At 43.7% G+C, this 19812-nt stretch overlaps 1 protein-coding gene across 1 annotated transcript in view; it reads left to right on the top strand.

Moving 5' to 3' along the window:
* LOC111965980 (cysteine-rich and transmembrane domain-containing protein 1-like) overlaps positions 1 to 15031 on the top strand; it is a 27854-nt gene extending 12823 nt beyond the window's left edge. The window contains exons 2-3 of the mRNA XM_023990422.2: positions 4878 to 5213; positions 14782 to 15031. Of these exons, the coding sequence (XP_023846190.1) occupies positions 4898 to 5213; positions 14782 to 14885 (420 nt within the window). The 5' untranslated portion in view covers positions 4878 to 4897 and the 3' untranslated portion in view covers positions 14886 to 15031. The remainder of the gene's footprint in view (positions 1 to 4877; positions 5214 to 14781) is intronic.
* Positions 15032 to 19812: the final 4781 nt, after the last annotated feature.

Below are 19812 nucleotides of genomic sequence, written 5' to 3'. Positions count from 1 at the left end.
GTATGTTGTGAGTCGGCCTAATCGTCCTCTAATCTGTGTGTTGTGAGTCGGCCTAATCTTCCTCTAATCTGTGTGTTGTGAGTCGGCCTAATCGTCCTCTAATCTGTGTGTGTGAGTCGGCCTAATCTTCTCTAATCTGTGTGTTGTGAGTCGGCCTAATCGTCCTCTAATCTGTGTGTTGTGAGTCGGCCTAATCGTCCTCTAATCTGTGTGTGTGAGTCGGCCTAATCGTCCTCTAATCTGTGTGTTGTGAGTCGGCCTAATCTCCTCTAGATTAGGCCGACTCACAACACACAGATTAGAGGACGATTAGGCCGACTCACAACACACAGATTAGAGGACGATTAGGCCGACTCACAACACACAGATTAGAGGAAGTCAAGTGTGTTAGAAATGTGTAGGAAACATGACTTGTTCCTCTTTCAATCTGACCTGTCTGAATTTGGTACTTGTAGTGTGGTCTTCTAACATGCTCTTAGTAGTATCACCCACTCCAGCCTCCCTAGAACCTCTTATCACCGGGTTTACTTAACAAAAGGCACGTTTCAAAAGGTGGTCCAGGTGCTTTTTGGCACTAGCTAGGTAGCTAGTAAACGTAACAACACACAATAATACCAAAATCAATATCAGCATGTGAAGTAGCTACACTGAACAAAAATATATTACAACATGCAACAATTTCAAAGATTTTACTGAGTTAGTTAGTTCATATGAGGAAATCAGTCAATTGGAATAAATAAATTAGGCCCTAATCTATGGGTTTCACATGACTGGGAATACAGATATGCATCTGTTGGTCACAGACACCTTAAAAGGTAGGTAGGTGCGTGGATCAGAACCAGTCAGTATGTGGCGTGACCACCATTTGCCTCATGCAGCGTGACACATCTCTTTTGCATAGTGTTGATAAGGCTGTTAATAGTGGCCTGTGGAATGTTGTCCCACTCCTCCTCAATGGCCGTGCGAAGTTGCTGGATATTGACTGGAACACGCTGTCGTACGTGTTGATCCAGAGCATTCCAAACATGCTCAATGTCTGGTGAATATGTAGGCCATGGAAGACCTGGGGCATGTTCAGCTTCCAGGAATTGTGTACAGATCCTTGTGACATGGGGCCTTGCATTATCATGCTGAAACATGTGGTGATGACGGCAGATGAATTGCACAACAATGGGCCTCAAAACTCATCACAGTATCTCTGTGCATTCAGATTGCCATTGATAAAATGCAGTTGTGTTCGTTGTCTGTAGTTTATGTCTACCCCATACCATAACCCCACCGCCACCATGGAGCACTCTGTTCACAACGTTGACATCAGCAAACCGCTCGCCCACACGGCGCCAAACACACTCCATCTGCCCGGTACAGTTGAAACCAGGATTCATCCGTAAAGAGCACACTTCTCCAGCGTGTCAGTGGCCATCGAAGGTCAAGACCCTGGCGAGGACGACGAGCATGCAGATGAGCTTCCCTGAGATGTTTCTGACAGTTTGTGCTGTCTGCGTGGCTGGTCTCAGACAATCCCACAGGTGAAGAAGCCGGATGTGGTGGTCCTGGGCTGCACTTATATTTGCGGTTGTGAGGCCGGTTGGACGTACTGCCAAATTGTCTAAAATGACGTTGGAGGCGGCTTATGGTAGAGAAATGAGCATTAAATTATCTGGCAACAGAACTGGTGGATATTACTGCAGTCGGCATGCCAATTGCACACTCCCTCATCTTGAGACATCTGTGGCATTGTATTGTGTGACAAAACTGCACATTTTAGAGTTGCCTTTTATTGTCCCCAGCACAAGGTGCACCTGTGAAATGATCATGCTTTTTGATTTGCCACACCTGTCAGGTGGATGGATTGTCTTGGCAAGGAGAAATGCTCACTAACAGGAATATATCCAAATTTGTGCGCACAATTTGAGAGAAATAAGCTTTTTGTGCTTATGGACATTTTCTGGAATCTTTTATTTCAGCTCATGAAACATGGGACTAGCACTTTACATGTTATGTTTTATACTTTTTGTTCAGTGTTAGTGCAGTATGTTTAGGCGATTTTACAGCTATCAATTTAGGAGTCTACAATCTCACCGTGTTCAACCAATGTTTAATCTTCCTATGTAACATGGAACCGCAAAACAAACGACCCCCATGGTAGGAGGGTTGTCTTGATGAGGGGAGAATTGTATATACAAAGAATTGTTACGTTGTGAAGAGGCATTTAGAAAGATGGGTCAGGTGATCTGGGTCAGGTGATGTTCTCTATACAATGCTCTGATTGTTGAGGGAGGTTGAGAAAGAGATGAGAGAGAGGTTAACTCGGCTTTAGATGTTTACAGTAAACCCTGTGTGTGAATATAGCCCAGCGAACGATGGAGGAATGGGGGATGGAAGGACAACGCCTCACTGTCTCACTGGCCCACTTTCCTTCTGTCCTGCAGTTTGTTGTGCTGTGGCATTCCCAGCTGATGGGGGAGAGGCAGTGTTTCACTACTAAACAGACCTAATGTAGGGCGTAATGGTCTTCTCGGCCTAGAATCTACACCAGCAGAATTCTCTACATGTACTCTACCTTGTTACAACAACTGGAGTTCTTGAGGCCTCTCGCTTGCTCTCTCACTCCCTCTTGCTCTGTCTGTCTGTCTGCCTGTCTCTCTGTCTCTCTCTGTCTCTCTCTCACACACACACACACACACACACACACACACACACACACACACACACACACACACACACACACACACACACACACACACACACACACACACACACACACACACACACACAGCTAGTGGTCACAGCCAGTAGCTACTTCCTAATTTAAGTGTGAATTATTGACTCTGTGTAGTGTAGTCCATTGTTAGCTGGATAGAGGGCAGAGAGGTTCGGCCACTCCGTTTCAGGGGTGTGAGTCACGATGCACTCAGGCTTTGTATGATGTGCAGTACTAGTTTCTTTGTACTTTACTACTTCCTTTAGGGTGCTAGCAAATGTATAGGTTGGACGTACGTGTGTGTAAACACTTCCTCATAGAAGGGTTGAAACYGCTAGCTGACAGACTTCTCTGGTATGATGACTGAGTTACTAGTTAAGAACAGAGCTTTGTGTTTGTAGAAATACAACCAGAAGCACGTGGCCATGCGTTTGACCTACACAGGGAAAACGCTCATACAACAGTGACATTGTACAATGACAACTAGGGATCAAGATGTTATTTTGTGATTATTTTGTTGTTTATTTTAACTCTTATTTTCACGAAATGTATCTGCTGTTATTTCTTACAACCAACAAGAACTCTTGAACATCAGATCAGCTGTTACTTAAACCTATTCCGGCTTCAACTTCCAATCATCTGCCCTGGGCTCTCTCAGTAATTTCAACCCAATTTTCAGGCTACCCAAGAGGTAACTTCGGCGTTAGAGGCAAGAGACGGGGGCTCCTGGTGAGATTACGGCGAAGGGAAAACCGGCCACCTCTTCCTTCCATTCTACTGGATAATGTACAGTCACTTGATAATAAGAGAATGACCTTGCAGATTTTTTTTACCAACGGGACTCTTGGAACTCGMTAGATTCTCCATTCACMGGGCGRACAGGGCAGTAGAGTCAGGGAAATTGAGGGGGAGGGGTTTAACTCGATAGATTCTCCATTCACCGGGCGRACAGGGCAGTAGAGTCAGGGRAATWGAGGGGGGAGGGGTTTACCTCGATCAACTACAACTGGCGTTCCAATTTGCATACCACCTCCAATTTGCATACCGCCCCAACAGATCCATAGATGACGCAATCTCAATTTCTCTCCACAACTGCCCTCACCCACCTAGATAAGAATACCTATGTGAGAATGCTGTTCATTGACTACAGCTCAGCGTTCAACACCATTGTCCCCTCCAAGCTCGTCACCAAGCTTAGGACTCTGGGTCTGAACACCTCCCTCTGCAACTGGATCCTGGACTTCCTGACGGGCTGACCCCAGGTGGTGATGGTAGGCAACATCACCTCCACCACACTGACCCTTAACACAGGGGTGCGTGCTTAGTCCCCTCCTGTACTCCTTGTTCACCCATGACTGTGTGGCCACGCACAACTCCTACACCATGATCAAGTTCGCTGACGACACGACAGTGGTAGGCCTGATCACCGGCGATGATGAGTCAGCCTACAGGGAGGAGGTCAGGGACCTGACAGTGTCGTGCCGGAGCAACAACCTCTCCCTCAACGTCAGCAAGACAAAGGAGCTAATTGTAGACTACAGGAAATGGGGGCCGAGTGACAACCACTGGCCATGACAAGCACTGGTTAAAGGGACTCCTGACCATGACAAGCACTGGTTAAAGGGACTCCTGGCCATGACAAGCACTGGCTAAAGGGACTCCTAACCATGACAAGCACTGGTTAAAGGGACTCCTAACCATGACAAGCACTGGTTAAAGGGACTCCTGGCCATGACAAGCACTGGTTAAAGGGACTCCTGGCCATGACAAGCACTGGCTAAAGGGACTCCTGACCATGACAAGCACTGGCTAAAGGGACTCCTGGCTAAAGGGACTCCTGGTTAAAGGGACTCCTATGGACTTTCTCTCACACACTTGTCTACTGTTTTCTCCAGCCTGTGTTGACTCTCTGCAGGGCTGTGAAACTGCAACAATACATTTGTTTGTCCCTCTCCTCCAATCTCTCTTTTTTTCCTAAATGCTCCTTCCTCGTCTCTGTTCAGTTACATTCAACATAGCTTTATTGGCTTCATTATAGGAGCAATACAAAAGGAATTGTGTTTACACATTAGAATAAACATTAAACATCTCTCTCTTCCTCTCCCCATCCATCCCTCTCTCCCTCTCCMTTCCTCCCTCTCTTTCCACCTCTTCCCTTCCCCTCTTTCTACAGGTGTCTCTGTTGTCTAGCAGATGAATTTTGAGCAGCCTCCTCCGTACCAGGCCCCTGGTTATCCCCAGCAGGGTTACCCCCCGCAGGGTTACCCCCAGCAGGGATACGCCCAGCAGGGATACCCTCCCCAGGGTTACCCCGTAAACATGGAGCAACCTGGAGGATTCCCTCCTCAAAACCCAGGCTACCCTGCTGGCCCCGGGGGACCCCCTGGACCCTACCCCGGCCAGGGACAAGCAGGCCCCTACCAGGAGGGCTACCCTGGACAGCCCCAGTTTGGATGGCAAGGAGGACCACCCCCAGGACCCATGTATGGAGAGGCACCTAAAAACACAGGTGATATATATATATATATATAAAACCTTTATTACAGCAGACTAAAAACAGTTACATCGTCAATTGCGGTTTATTGTTTAGGCTAATTATTCAAAGCTCCCTTTGTTATTTAATTTAAAACTATAAAATGCTTGATTGAATTTCAAAGCATGAATGTATCATATGCTGTGTGATGGCAATAACAAATGAATGATTGATTGATTGAAACAGTAGCCTGTATATTGAAATATAGGCCTAAGTAAGTTACGGTATTAAGACTAAACAGGACACGCTCTTAGACCTAACCATGGTGGTTATACAAGGATACTATACAAAGACCACTAATGAAAATGACATGACTTATTATCATAATAACAGTAATAATAACCAGAAGGAGATCAAGAAAAATGAGGGTATATTATGTGTGACAAACAGGTGCTGTTAGATTACAGTATCATTGTTCTGCCTGTTTGGAACAGTGTAAATAACACTAAATACATTGTAAGTAATACAAGTCTGTTCTAACAAAAATAATTGTAAAGCCTTTATTACAGCAGAGCAAAGATTAAAACGGACAAATCTGTGACATTTCTTTATCCAACATTTTGCTGCTGCATGAGGCTTGGTGCTCACAGAATCAGTAGGCTATTAAACACACAGTCAAACGGGCAACAGAAGCAGGATCTGTCTCATTTCTGGAGATGTCTGTCTGTATATGGATGATTTATGAAGCCAGGGACATTTAACAGTTGATTATAGACCTAATTAAATTGGGTTTTCCTCTCTCCTCAACTTTCTTAGACAATTAGGCTAATGCAGGGAATGTTTCCTGGTCTCTGCTGCGGCCTCTGCCGCATTGTTCTCAGTCCCAGCATGCTGCTTAACTTCCTTATAATGCAAATCTACGGCTCACTGAAGATTGATTCAGAACGGTGGACCGCGATCGTATCCAGTGCGGGGAAAAGCACATTTGTTATAAAATAATATTAGATTTATTAATATTGCACCATTATTTTTACATAATATAACCATATACAATGTCAGTATCACATATCTTAGAGTGATGGACTGTCCCATCCCCGTGGCCTCCACAATGGATTAGTCCACTGAGAGACGTAAATCAGACGCGTGCTCTTGTGCTTGACTAAAGAAATCTCTATCGATCAAATAATCAACCAGTCGACGAAATGGGGTCAGCGCTACCTTGACTTCTCTGAATGCAAAGACGCTGGAGGTGCTTTGGGAACAATGTCTCCCCGGGGATCCCCAGCCGGTCCAGGTATTTGATCTATTGGGGGCTCCCGAGTGGCGCAGCGGTCTAAGGCACTGCCTCTCAGCGCTAGCGGCGTCACTACAGACCCTGGTTTGATTCCAGGCTCTATCACAGCCAGCCATGATTGGKAGTCCCATAGGGCGGCGCGCAATTGGCCCAGCGTCGTCCGGTTTTGGCCGTGGTAGGCCGTCATTGTGAATAAGAATTTGTTCTTAACTGACTTGCCAAGTTAAATAAAATAAAATATTCCAGAGCTAGCACACCTGATTGAACTTGTCAACTAATCATCAGGCCCTTGACTAGGTGAATCAGGTGAGCTGGTTCAGGTCCTTGAATAGGTGAATGAGGTGAGCTGGTTCAGGTCCTTGAATAGGTGAATGAGGTGAGCTGGTTCAGGTCCTTGAATAGGTGAATGAGGTGAGCTGGTTCAGGTCCTTGACTAGGTGAATCAGGTGAGCTGGTTCAGGTCCTTGACTAGGTGATTCAGGTGAGCTGGTTCAGGTCCTTGACTAGGTGATTCAGGTGAGCTGGTTCAGGTCCTTGACTAGGTGATTCAGGTGAGCTGGTTCAGGTCCTGACTAGTGAATCAGGTGAGCTGGTTCAGGTCCTTGACTAGGTGAATCAGGTGAGCTGTTTCAGGTCTTGACTAGATGAATCAGGTGAGCTGGTTCAGGTCCTTGACTAGGTGAATCAGGTGAGCTGGTTCAGGTCCTTAACTAGGTGAATCTGGTGAGCTGGTTCGGGTCCTTGACTAGATGAATCAAGTGAGCTGGTTCAGGTCCTTGACTAGATGAATCAAGTGAGCTGGTTCAGGTCCTTGACTAGATGAATCAGGTGAGCTGGTTCGGGTCCTTGACTAGATGAATCAGGTGAGCTGGTTCAGGTCCTTGACTAGATGATCAGGTGAGCTGGTTCAGGTCCTTGACTAGGTGAATCAGGTGAGCTGGTTCAGGTCCTTGACTAGGTGATTCAGGTGAGCTGGTTCAGGTCCTTGACTAGGTGAATCAGGTGAGCTGGTTCAGGTCCTTGACTAGGTGAATCAGGTGAGCTGTTTCAGGTCCTTGACTAGATGAATCAGGTGAGCTGGTTCAGGTCCTTGACTAGGTGAATCAGGTGAGCTGGTTCAGGTCCTTAACTAGGTGAATCTGGTGAGCTGGTTCGGGTCCTTGACTAGATGAATCAAGTGAGCTGGTTAGGTCCTTGACTAGATGAATCAAGTGAGCTGGTTCAGGTCCTTGACTAGATGAATCAGGTGACTGGTTCGGGTCCTTGACTAGATGAATCAGGTGAGCTGGTTCAGTCTGACAGATGAATCAGGTGAGCTGGTTCAGGTCCTTGACTAGGTGAATCAGGTGAGCTGGTTCAGGTCCTTGACTAGGTGAATCAGGTGAGCTGGTTCAGGTCCTTGACTAGGTGAATCAGGTGAGCTGGTTCAGGTCCTTGACTAGGTGAATCAGGTGAGCTGGTTCAGGTCCTTGACTAGGTGAATCAGGTGAGCTGGTTCAGGTCCTTGACTAGGTGAATCATTTAAATTGTGAAACATCTGGGAACCAGTGTGTCAGACATGTCTATCTAGGGTTGCAAAGCTACCGGTAATTTACCAAAGTTACCGGAATCTTCAGTAATTTAGGTAATGCACAGAATCTATCATAACTTTGGTAATTCATACTACAATAACTTTTCTTTTAAAGTATTCATATATAGTATACATTTTTTATATCTGGATCCGTAGAGTTTGTAGTAGATAGACCATATTGTTCAAGAGAAAAGCCTAATTAATGAAAAATGCATCTAATCAACAATGGCATTATTTTCTCTGCAACTCATCCAACTATAGACTTTTTTCACAACTGCCACCAGTTGACGCCTAACATTGACAACAAACACATATTGACAAAGTAAAATAAGTGTGAAAAAAATATACATACATAAATATACATACATACAGTGCATTCAGAAAGTATTCAGATCCCTTGACTTTTCCACATTTTATTCCATTAGTCTTATTCTAAAATGGATTAAATAATGTTATAATCATAGCGCTTGATGGTTTAAAAACTGCAGTTGAAGAAAAAAGTTCTTGAAATTTTCCGGATTGACTGACCTTTGTCTTGAAGTAATGATTGACTGTTGTTTCTCTTTGCTTATTTGAGTGTTCTTGCCATAATATGGACTTGGTCTTTTACCAAATAGGGCTATCTTCTGTATACCACCCCTACCTTGTCACAACACAACTGATTGGCTCAAGCGCATTAAGAAGGAAAGAAATTCCACAAATGAATTTTTAACAAGGCACACCTGTTAATTGAAATGCATTCCAGATGACTACCTCATGAAGCTGGTTGAGAGAATGGCAAGTGTGCAAAGCTGTCATCTAGGCGAAGGGTGGCTATTTTGAAGAATCTCAAATCTATTTTGATTTGTTTAACACTTTTTTGGGTTATTACATGATTCCGTATGTTATTTCATAGTTTTGATGTCTTCACTATTATTCTACAATGTAGAAAATTGTACAAATAAAGAAAAACCCTTAAATGAGTAGGTGTGTCCAAACTTTTGACTGGTACTTTAAGTATTCAAACCATTTACTCAGTACATTGTTGAAGCACTTTTGGCAGCCATTACAGCCTTGAGTCTTCTTGGGTATGACGCTACAAGCTTGGCACATCTGTATTTGGGGAGTTTCTCCTATTCTTCTCTGCAGATCCTCTCAAGTTCGGTCAGGTTGGGTGGGGAGCGTYGCTGCACAGCTATTTTCAGGTCTCTCCAGAGATGTTCGATCGGGTTCAAGTCCGAGTTCTGGCTGGGCCACTCAAGGACGTTCAGAGACTTGTCTTGAAGCCACTCCTGCGTTGTCTTGGCTGTGTGCTTAGGGTCGTTATCCTGTTGGAAGGTGAACCTTTGCCCCAGTCTGAGATCCTGAGCATTCTAGAGCAGGTTTTCATCAAGGATCTCTCTGTTCTTTGCTCCGTTCGTCTTTCCCTTGATCCTGACTAGTCTCACAGTCCCTGCTGCTGAAAACATCCCCACAGCATGATGCTTCCACTATCATGCTTCACCGTAGGGATGGTGCCATGTTTCCTTCAGACGTGACACTTTGCATTCAGGCCAAAGAGTTCAATCTTGGTTTCATCAGAACAGAGAATCTTGTTTCTTATGGTCTGAGAGTCTTTAGGTGCCTTTTGGCAAACTCCAAGCGGGCTGTAATGTGCCTTTTACTGAGGAGTGGCTTCCATCTGGACACTCTACCATAAAGGTGGAGTGCTGAAGAGATGGTTGTTCTCCCATCTCCAGAGAGGAACTCTAGAGCTCTGTCAGAGTGACCATTGGGTTCTGGTCAGCTCCCTGACCAAGGCCCTTCTCCCTCGATTGCTCAGTTTGGCCGGGCGGCCAGCTCTAGGAAGAGTCTTGGTGTTCTAAACTTCTTCCAGTTTAAAAATAATGGAGACCACTGTGTTCTTGGGGACTGTAAGAAATTGTATAAGATACTGGTAACTTGTTTTAACCACTTCTCAACATAAGCTATAACTTGGCACAACATCCATCCATCCCCCACTATACCCCCACTTTTGTACCTTGTTAAGTAACCACAGACCCACATACTCAACCCTCCCCCATGAATAGGACTCTGTTAAAACAGATGCATATGCATTATGCTCAAGGATGAGACTATAAGACAATGAACTGTGGGAAGGGCCAATGGAAACGTCGACATCAGGCCGAACAGGATTACCCACGACCCAGATCGACCAATCGGAAGGCCAGACTTCAAGATCAACCTACTTTGCTAGTTGTCTATATAATCTGTATGTACTGTGTAGAGCGGCCTCTTCTCCGACGATTTCATAAGAATCTGACAGAAAGGGGCCGTGCACGTTTTTGCCTGATATCTTTACACTTGAATAAAACGGCCTTATTATAAAATTATCCACCTCGTCCTATGTCTCCACTTGTTCTCCTGTCTCAAGTAAACGTTTTATCAACAGGACCTTCAATGCTGCAGAAATGTTTTGGTACCTTTCCCCAGATCTGTGCCTCGACACAATCCTGTCTCAGAGCTCTGTGARCAATTCCTTCGACCTCATGGTGGACTCCAAGTTGGAGAAACATCTCAAGGATGATCAATGGAACAGGATGCACCTGAGCTCAATTTTGTGCAGCAAATAGTCTGAATACTTATGCAATTTTTTTTTGCTTTGTCATTGTGGGGTGTTGTGTGTAGATTGAATACTTTTATTTAATCCATTTTAGAATAAGGCTGTAACGTGGAGAAAGTCAAGGGGTCTGAATACTTTCCAAATGCACTGTATACGGTTATCTTATATCAGCGTCCCATTGTGTGTTCTTAAAGGTGAAGGTTGTTGTAGCTAACCACATGATAGCCAGATCACTTTCTGCTTTTGTTCATGTCATATGATTTAAAGGGGCGTTGTCCAAATCAGAAAGGTGACTTTAGTCAGGCCCTGTATTTGTTTACCTGGATAATACCTTCTCAGTGGTGAATAGTGGMCTGCCACTAAGAAACCAGGCAATGGGACTTGAATGCTGCATTCATAACCAAGTGGGAGTTGGGAATTTACCAGTTGTGAAGTCGTAAATACCAGTATTCCATACATGAGTTGAAACCTGAGTGAGGTGCACATGTACATAAACAGATGCATGTGGTGGACACTTGATACAGTCACGTGATGTTGTGTTATGTCACAAAATCATGTTACAATCATATGTCAACATTCTGCTAAGTGGATGGTCTCTACAGAAGGTGTAAACAGTACAGCCAAATGGTTACTTGCATAGTAGCAATATCAGAAAGATGGTGTCAAAATAAATTAAATATACAGTATGTACAATAATGATATCGGTGATAGACGAGGTAGTTACATGGGGTCAAGTGGCTGAGCAGCAGGATAACAAAATAATAGCAGCAACGTATGGTGTCATGTGAATAGAGGCACTGCAGATAGTGCTGGTAACTGGTCAGTCCAAACCCCGCATGAACAAGGGAATCTATATTTGAAGAGCCTGTTTCTGTCCTTGGTGCAGGGCATGTGATGTCCATAGCCTCTTCGTTGCAAAACTCCCTGATCTCCTCGACAACATGCGTTTGTCTAGCTTTGTCCAGTTCAGATGATGCTGTTACAGGCAGACCATCTATGGAAGGATGCGCTGCAGCTGGAACCTGGTCCCGACAGTCTGGTCCCGACAGTCTGGTCCCGACAGTCTGGTCCCGACAGTCTGAACACTCCTTGACTACAACACCAGGCTCCAGAGCAGCTGTAAAACAGAGAAGAAGAAATAAGACACTACAACCCTGCACATCAATTCACCTCCCAAGTTTAGATAAGATTAACCTCATACTGGTACTGCTTGATCTGTGGCAGCGGCCTGAAGTACAGAGTCAAGTGTTGCCAGCCATATCCTTCCACCAGCACCGTGCCATCCTCCAGTCCTTCACAACACCAGCAATCTCAGACAGAGTTCACTCTGGTCTTTCTGAAGCGTTGCTTGATGAGGCCGAAACACCAGTCAGGGGAAAACATGGTCGGATCAGGAAGTGAAGGTCCAGATTGTGGTAGAGCTTGTGCATGGACCACCAGGTACAATACCAGAGCACAAACTTGTTCTTGTTTTGGCCACTGCAGTTATCACAATTCAGGTCCACACGTGTTTCCCAACTCCGTAGTTGAAGAAATGGTGCATGTAGTTGATGACTGCGCTGCTGCCTTTGCTTGGGCCAGTTCTCTTTGATGACTACGACTGGTGGATTAGAGTCAGGTGTGATCTACTGATGCTGAAAGACAAATTCCAGATACAAATATTTTAGCATTATTATACAATAGATGCAAAATGGCTTTCTGAGATATCACTAGACAGTTCGTACAGGGAATGTTGGCTACTGACAAACCAATTGTAATAGCAAGCTAAAGTTAACCAAAATGTTAGGTTCATTGTTAGTTAGCAAGCCAGCGATCGAACTCCAGCTGGCTAGCTAACAGCAAGCTTTAGTTTGCATTGAAAACTGACAAAATTAGAAATGTATAACATTGAATCTGTAGCTAGATTCTTACCTGTTGTAGCAGGCTCAAGGGTGTGGGGTTTCCACATCACCAAGTTCAATACCAAAACATGCACCAGTATCACAAATAGAATGCAAATGTGGAGTTTTGGTACAAGGACAAAGGCGGGAATTCACCAATCAACTCAGTCCACAAGCCATTCTTTGTCCATTCCGTTTTCCAGGGGTAATCCCCACACTCTAGTCTGGTACACAGATGGTAATCCTCACACTCTGGTCCGGTACGCGGACGGTAGTCTCGCGGACGGTAGTCTCGCGGACGGTAGTCTCGCGGACGGTAGTCTCGCGGACGGTAGTCTCGCGGACGGTAGTCTCGCGGACGGTAGTCTCACACTCTTGGTTCTCTCCTACTCTGCCACTTTGTGCAGGCTGCTTCTTCCTTTATCCCCAAGCACTGCCTGGTTTAATGAGCGACAGCCTTGCCTCGTTGGGGCAGGAAGTCCATATAAGGCCCGGGGGTGGAGCCAACCGGCTGCCAGATATCTCCCCTCAGTAACCACTCCCCTCATCTCTCCCTGCCGTATGCCACACTGTATACATGGATGAAAGCTTCATGTTCGGGTCATTGTTAGTTAGCAAGCCAGCCATCGAACCTCAGCTAGCTAGCTAACAGCAAGCTTTAGTATGCAATGAAAATAACTTTCTGACATAATTAGAAATGTGTAATATCTGAATCTGTAGCTAGATTCTTACCTGTATACATGGATGAGAGCTTCACGACAAACTGCAACCCCTTTTATAAAACATCCTGTGTTTCCGTTTAGTTTGCACAGCTTGTTTGGCCGGTTGTGTTCCACTGATTTCAAAACGTGTTATTTTAAGAGTGAGAGAGAGTCAGCATAGCTTGGCACGATCGTTGTCCAGAAAGTAGTCCATCACAACCTTTTCCCACTGACCTTTGTCGATAGCACCTGATAAATTCAGAGCAGCAATGTTATTGAGAGCAGTAGCAACATATTTCAGGTCATTTTATAGACACAAGATGCAACACCACAGACCAATCCAAACTCATCTCTCGGCATGTCCAGCCCACTCATTATCTCAGCCAATCATGGATGGTGGGAAGGTTGCTGACTTTCTCTGTGGCTAAACCAACTAGGCTCGTAATTTAACAATTGTATTCGTATTTACAGATGACATACAAGTTTGATTTTAAGGCACATGAAAGTTCAGATGTTCGAGAAGGCATTTCTGCCAAAAAACGCATTTTGATAAAAAATAAAAATAAATACGTTCAAAAGGCTCTCCTGTGAAGTTGTGACTTGCGACATACGCCTAGTTTCCTGAATCGTGTCACCTTTGAACTTGTTGAGAAATGCTGATTGGCTAATTGCCAATAAACGGCCTAAACCATAAACTAAAAAAAGTATAGCTACAGTATCATGCTTGTAAACAAAGTATAGTGTTCCAAAACCATATTAATAGATTGCTTTTTATAAATGTTTTCTGTATTAAACTGCCAAAAATGCTGTTATCAAGGTCCTTTCCTTAGTAGGTGACGTCAGAGCCCCGGATGATAAATGAGTTTTCCACTCGTAGTTACCAGTTGGGGGGGCCATTCGAAGATGTGGATGTCGATTAAGGCAGGCCTCTGCACCTCTCTGATTCAGAGGGGTTTGGTTAAATGCCGAATACAAATTTCAGTTGAATACATTCAGTTGGACAACTGACTAGGTATCCCCTTTCCTTTCAAGTGTTTTCTTTCCAGTTGTATTTGGTAAATACCACCTTCCCACTTGGTTATGAACACAGCAAACTTACTGCCTGGTAACTGTTGCTAGAGAGCAGTCCCTTTTGTACTGGGGTACTACCTTGCCACTCAGGTAACACATAGCTGACCTGACTATTTCCAGATGGCAGCCTTTGTAAAGTGTGTGTGTGTGTGTGTGTGTGTGCACATTAATGATTAACAGCAAATATACCAAAGATAACAAGAAGAGTAGGTTGTTAGGGCTAAGTGTGTGTGACTTGTGTATTCCAAGTATGTGTATTCCAAGGGCGGCAGGTAGCCTAGCGGTTAGAGCGTTTGGCCAGTAACCGAAATGTCGCTGGTTTGAGTTCCAAAGCCGACAAGGTGAAAAATCTGTCTGTGCCCTTGAGCAGGGCTAATAACCCTAATTTCATTGCACCTATCTGGTATATGTGACAATAAAACATATATATTTTTTACTGCCAGTTGTAAAGGTTTAACTTTAAATGAATGTCTACCTCTCTCTCTCCCCATCCCTCCCTTCCTCTAGTGTACGTGGTGGAGGAGAGAAGGAGAGATGATTCAGGAGACACGTGTCTGACTGCTTGTTGGACGGCTCTCTGCTGCTGCTGCTTGTGGGACATGCTCACATAACCTCTGACCCCTGACATTTACCCTTATCTGCTTTGACCCTTACCCTTTACCTCCTAACCCTTAACCCAAAGTCCCTCTCATCTGTAATAGAAAACAAGTACTGGAAGCAATAGAACACTATGAAMATCTGGGAAACCAGGCCTGGTATTTATAGCGGACTTTGAAAAGCCCTTTGATAAAGTACAACTAGAATTTATATGTAAATGCCTGGACTATTTTAATTTTGGAGAGTCTCTTATGCAATGGCTTAAAGTTATGTATAGTAACCCCAGGTGTAAAATAGTAAATAATGGCTACTTCTCGGGAAGTATTAAATTGTCAAGAGGAGTAAATCAAGGTTGTCCACTATCGGCATATCTATTTATTATGGCCATCAAAATGTTAGCTATTCAAATCAGATCCAACAATAATATCAAGGGCCTAGAAATCCAGGGCTTAATAACAAAGGTGTCATTGTATGCTGATCATTCATGTTTTCTTTTAAATACGCAATTTGGATCCCTGCACAGCCTCCTAGAGGATGTAGATCATTTTTCTAACCTCTGGATTAAACCAGAATGATGATAAATGCACCATATTACGTATTGGATCACTAAAAAAGACAACTTTTACATTACCTTGTAGTTTACCAATAAAATAGTCTGACGATGTAGTGGACATACTTGGTATACATATCCCAAAAGAAAGAAATGATCTCGCTACAATTTATATTTATAGAAAGTTAGCCAAATTAGATACCATTTTGCTACCATGGAAAGGACAACATCTGTTTATTTGTGGAAAAATTACCCTGATTTAATTATTTTGTAATTTCCCAGTTTACCTATTTACTTACTTACGGCCCTGCCTACAACTAACGACTTGTTTATTAAATTACATGAGCAAAACAATTCCACCTTATTTTGAATGGCAAGCCGGAGAAAATTAAACAGGCCTATTTATATAATGAATATGAATTTGAAGGGCAGAAATTATTAAATAAAAAGGATTGGACCTCTCACTAAAGACTTCAGTCATACAAACACTATACATAAATCTGAATGGGTTCTCTAGCAGATTTAATAAAAAAAGGCTTAAAAATGTTATCATCTTCGTAAATGATATCATAAATAGGACTGGTGGAATTATGTAACACATGCAGTTAACAAAAAAATATGGAAATGTCTGCTCTATCCAAAATTACAACCAACTGATTGCAGCATTGTGGAAAGGGGAGAAGGTAAGGAACTTGACTGTTGGCCCTGCATTAAAGACCAAAATTGGTTAAAGGAAATTGTGATGAATATAAAAAAGTATACCAGTTTAATTTAAGCACCAAAAGAATTACAGCTGCGCCATACAGGTTGCTAAATAGTTGGGAGATTTTCGATGTTCCGATTCTATAGCACGTGGTTTATGAACTGATACACAAAACGACGCCGGATTCTAAACAATTCTTGCAACTGAAATAATGTCATATATATGGGGGATACAACCATCCCAGCTCTTCCGATTTTGCTGTGAAGAGACAGAATCATTAGATCACTTGTTTTGGTACTGCCCATATGTAGCTTGTTTTTGGTTGCAGGTTTAGGAATGGCTGAGAAAATGCAACATTTACTTGGAGCTAACTCTGCAAATAGCACTGCTGGGTGATTTGAAAAGTCATAGTCAATTGATCAATAATGTAATAATACTCTTAGCACAATTTTTAAAATTTAATTTACAATCTGTAGAAACTGAGAATAGAAAGTTTCAGAGCTTTTGTGAAACATCACACAGTGGAAATATATATATGGCAGCTAAAAATCAAAACCGGATGGTCTTCAGAGATAGATGGGAGGGGTTGAGTGTAGCTGAAGGCTGGGATGCTAATGTAAAATATATTGTCCATAAATTGTATATAGTATGTAGAAGCCTAAGTATCGTTGTCCATTAGTTTACTTAAATTAGGGGAGTTGTGGTAGGGTTAGGGGAAAATAAGAAAGTTTTTAAAAAGTCCCTCATTTTATCCTAACCTCTAACCCCTGAGGTTTAACCCCTAACCCTGACCTACCTGTTACACTGTCCCTCCATCTGGCCTTACTTCCTGTTAGTCCACCTGAATCCTTCTCTCTCCCCCTAACTATCAGTCTTACTCCTTGCACTCCTGCTTTCCTTCCCAAACGTCCAGCCTGAACCCCTGTACCTCCTGAACAATGGTAGCATTATATGATAACCTCTATGTATCTATCCTTGTGCTCCTACACCTGACCTAACCCCTCTGTAGCAGTTTAGCTACATGTTCCCTAAATCTCAGGCACTGTACTGTAGATATTGCTTCTTGTGGAACACAAATTCATTCTCAAACACCACACATACAATATGCACTCATATCTCAGGCGTTCTACTGTAGATGACACACATACACAAACGAACACACACACACACCATGCACTCTCTCTCTCTCTCTCCTGGGCACTTTAACATCTTACCTCTGTAAGGTACTTCTCCTGCCTCCCTCCCTCCTCCCAAACAAACCTCTAGTTGTACCACCCCATATTCCCTAAACCCTCCTAACAAATGACTCTCTACACCGTATCGGTCATGGCTACCTAGATCATTGGATGCCAGTAAGCTACAGTGCCCCTTGCCAACCCCCTGCCCCCGCTGTACCATGCTGAAGCTTGAACTGTCCTCTCCGTTATGTTTGCACAACAGCTACTGTGGTTTCCTGTTTGTCTTAGGATGAATCCTATGAGCTTGCATTGAATGCATTTTTTTAAAGACGATGACAATGAATATTTTAATGTTTGATTACATCTAATATTGTTCAATGCTTGCAACGCTTTTTTCCTGTTAATTTCTAGATCCTGGATGAATATGATTTGATTGCTATGTTATTTTTAATATTCTCATTCCTTGAAGGAGAGAACATGAAACTTAAAAAAATTGAATGTTTATTATGTAGATGCCTTTGCCTGACATGAGAATCTTGCATTAAGAATAAATTATTCCCAAAACAGTCAACATTGTCTGGTGTCTTTCACTCTGGTCTGTGTTTAGTCAGTCAGTTGTGGGTATGTTTGTGTGTTTTACTGTGCTTGCTGTAGCAGAGGTTGAGTGTGTTATAGATCTCTATGGTTAGTAATTGGTTCCAGGATAGATCTGAGTCTATTTATACCACTGAACTGCTGTGACCTTGGCTGGGGAGTCACACTGGACTGCTGTGACCTTGGCTGGCGAGTCTTGTGTAACCACCGTGATTTAGACTACAGCAGTAGATGAGGATAAATGACGACATGGATAACATAGAGCTGGCTGGCTTCTCCGTGCATCGGCAGGACAGAGCAGTTACGTCAGGTAAGACGAGGGTCGGGGGTGTGTGTCAGTAACTGCTGGTGCGCGATGTCTACTATTAAATAAGTCTCGAGGTATTGCTCGCCTGAGGTAGAATACCTCATGATACGCTGTAGATCACACTATCTACCAAGAAAGTTCTCATCTGTAGTATTCGAAGCCGTCTATTTACCACCACAAACAGATGCTGACACTAAGACCGCACTCAACGAGCTGTATAAGGCCATAAGCAAACAAGAAAATGCTCATCCAGAAGTGGCGCTCCTAGTGGCCGGTGAGTTTAATGCAGGCAAAAGTTAAATCCGTTTTCCCTCATTTCTACCAGCATGTGCAACCAGAGGAAGAAAAAAACTAAACCACCATTACTCCACACACAGAGATGCATACAAAGCTCTCCCTCACCCTCCATTTTGCAAATCTGACCATAATTCTATCCCCCTGATTCCTGCTTACAAGCAAAAACTAAAGCAGGAAGTACCAGTGACTCGCTCAATACGGAAGTGGTCAGATGAGGCGGATGCTACGCTACAGGACTGTTTTACTAGCACAGACTGGAATATGTTCCGGGATCAACATTCACAAAGCCGCGTGGCCAGACGGATTACCAGGACGTGTATTCAAAGCATGCGCGGAACAACAGGTAAGTGTCTTCACTGACATTTTCAACCTGTCCCTGACCGAGTCTGTAATACCTACATGTTTCAAACAGACCACCATTGTCCCTGTGCCCAAGAAAGCAAAGGTAACATGCCTAATTGATTAATGCCCTGTAGCACTCACATCGGTAGCCATGAAGTGCTTTGAAAGGCTTGTCATGGCTCACATCAACACCATCATGCCAGAAACCCTAGACCCACTCCAATTCGCATACCGCCCCAACAGATCCACAGATGATGCAATCTCAATCGCATTCCACACTGCCCTTTTCCACATGGACAAAAGGAACACCTACGTGAGAATGCTGTTCATTGACTACAGCTCAGTGTTCAACACCATAGTACCCACAAAGCTCATCACTATCATGGTCTAAACACACCAACACAGTTGTGAAGAGGGCATGACAACACCCTTTCCCCCTCAGGAGACTGAAAAGATTTGCTATGGGTCCCCAGATCCTCAAAAAGTTCTACAGCTGCACCATCAAGAGCATCATGACCCGCTGCATCACCGCCTGGTATGGTAACTGCTCGGCATCTGACTGTAAGGCGCTACAGAGGGTAGCGCATACGGCCCAGTATATCTCTGGGGCCAAGCTTCCTGACATCCAGGACCTATATACTAAGCGGTGTCAAAGGAAGGCCCCAAAAATTGTCAAAGACTCCAGTCACCTAAGTCATAGACTGTTCTCTCTGCTGCCGCATGGCAAGCGGTACCTGAGTCTAGGACCAAAAAGCTTCTACCCCCAAGCCATAAGACTGCTGAACAATTAATGAAATGGCCACACTGATTATTTCCATATTTACATTGACACACTGCTGCTACTCGCTGTTTGTTATCAATGCATAGTCACTTTACAAATTACATAGACTAACCTTAGGCCTACCTTCAAACTCAGTGCCTCTTTGCTTGWTATCATGGGAAAATCAAAATAAATCAGCCAAAAAATTGT

Source organism: Salvelinus sp. IW2-2015, linkage group LG6.2 (assembly GCF_002910315.2).
Source record: "Salvelinus sp. IW2-2015 linkage group LG6.2, ASM291031v2, whole genome shotgun sequence".
Taxonomy (NCBI): Eukaryota; Metazoa; Chordata; class Actinopteri; order Salmoniformes; family Salmonidae; genus Salvelinus; species Salvelinus sp. IW2-2015.
This window is presented reverse-complemented; position numbering and strand designations above follow the sequence as displayed.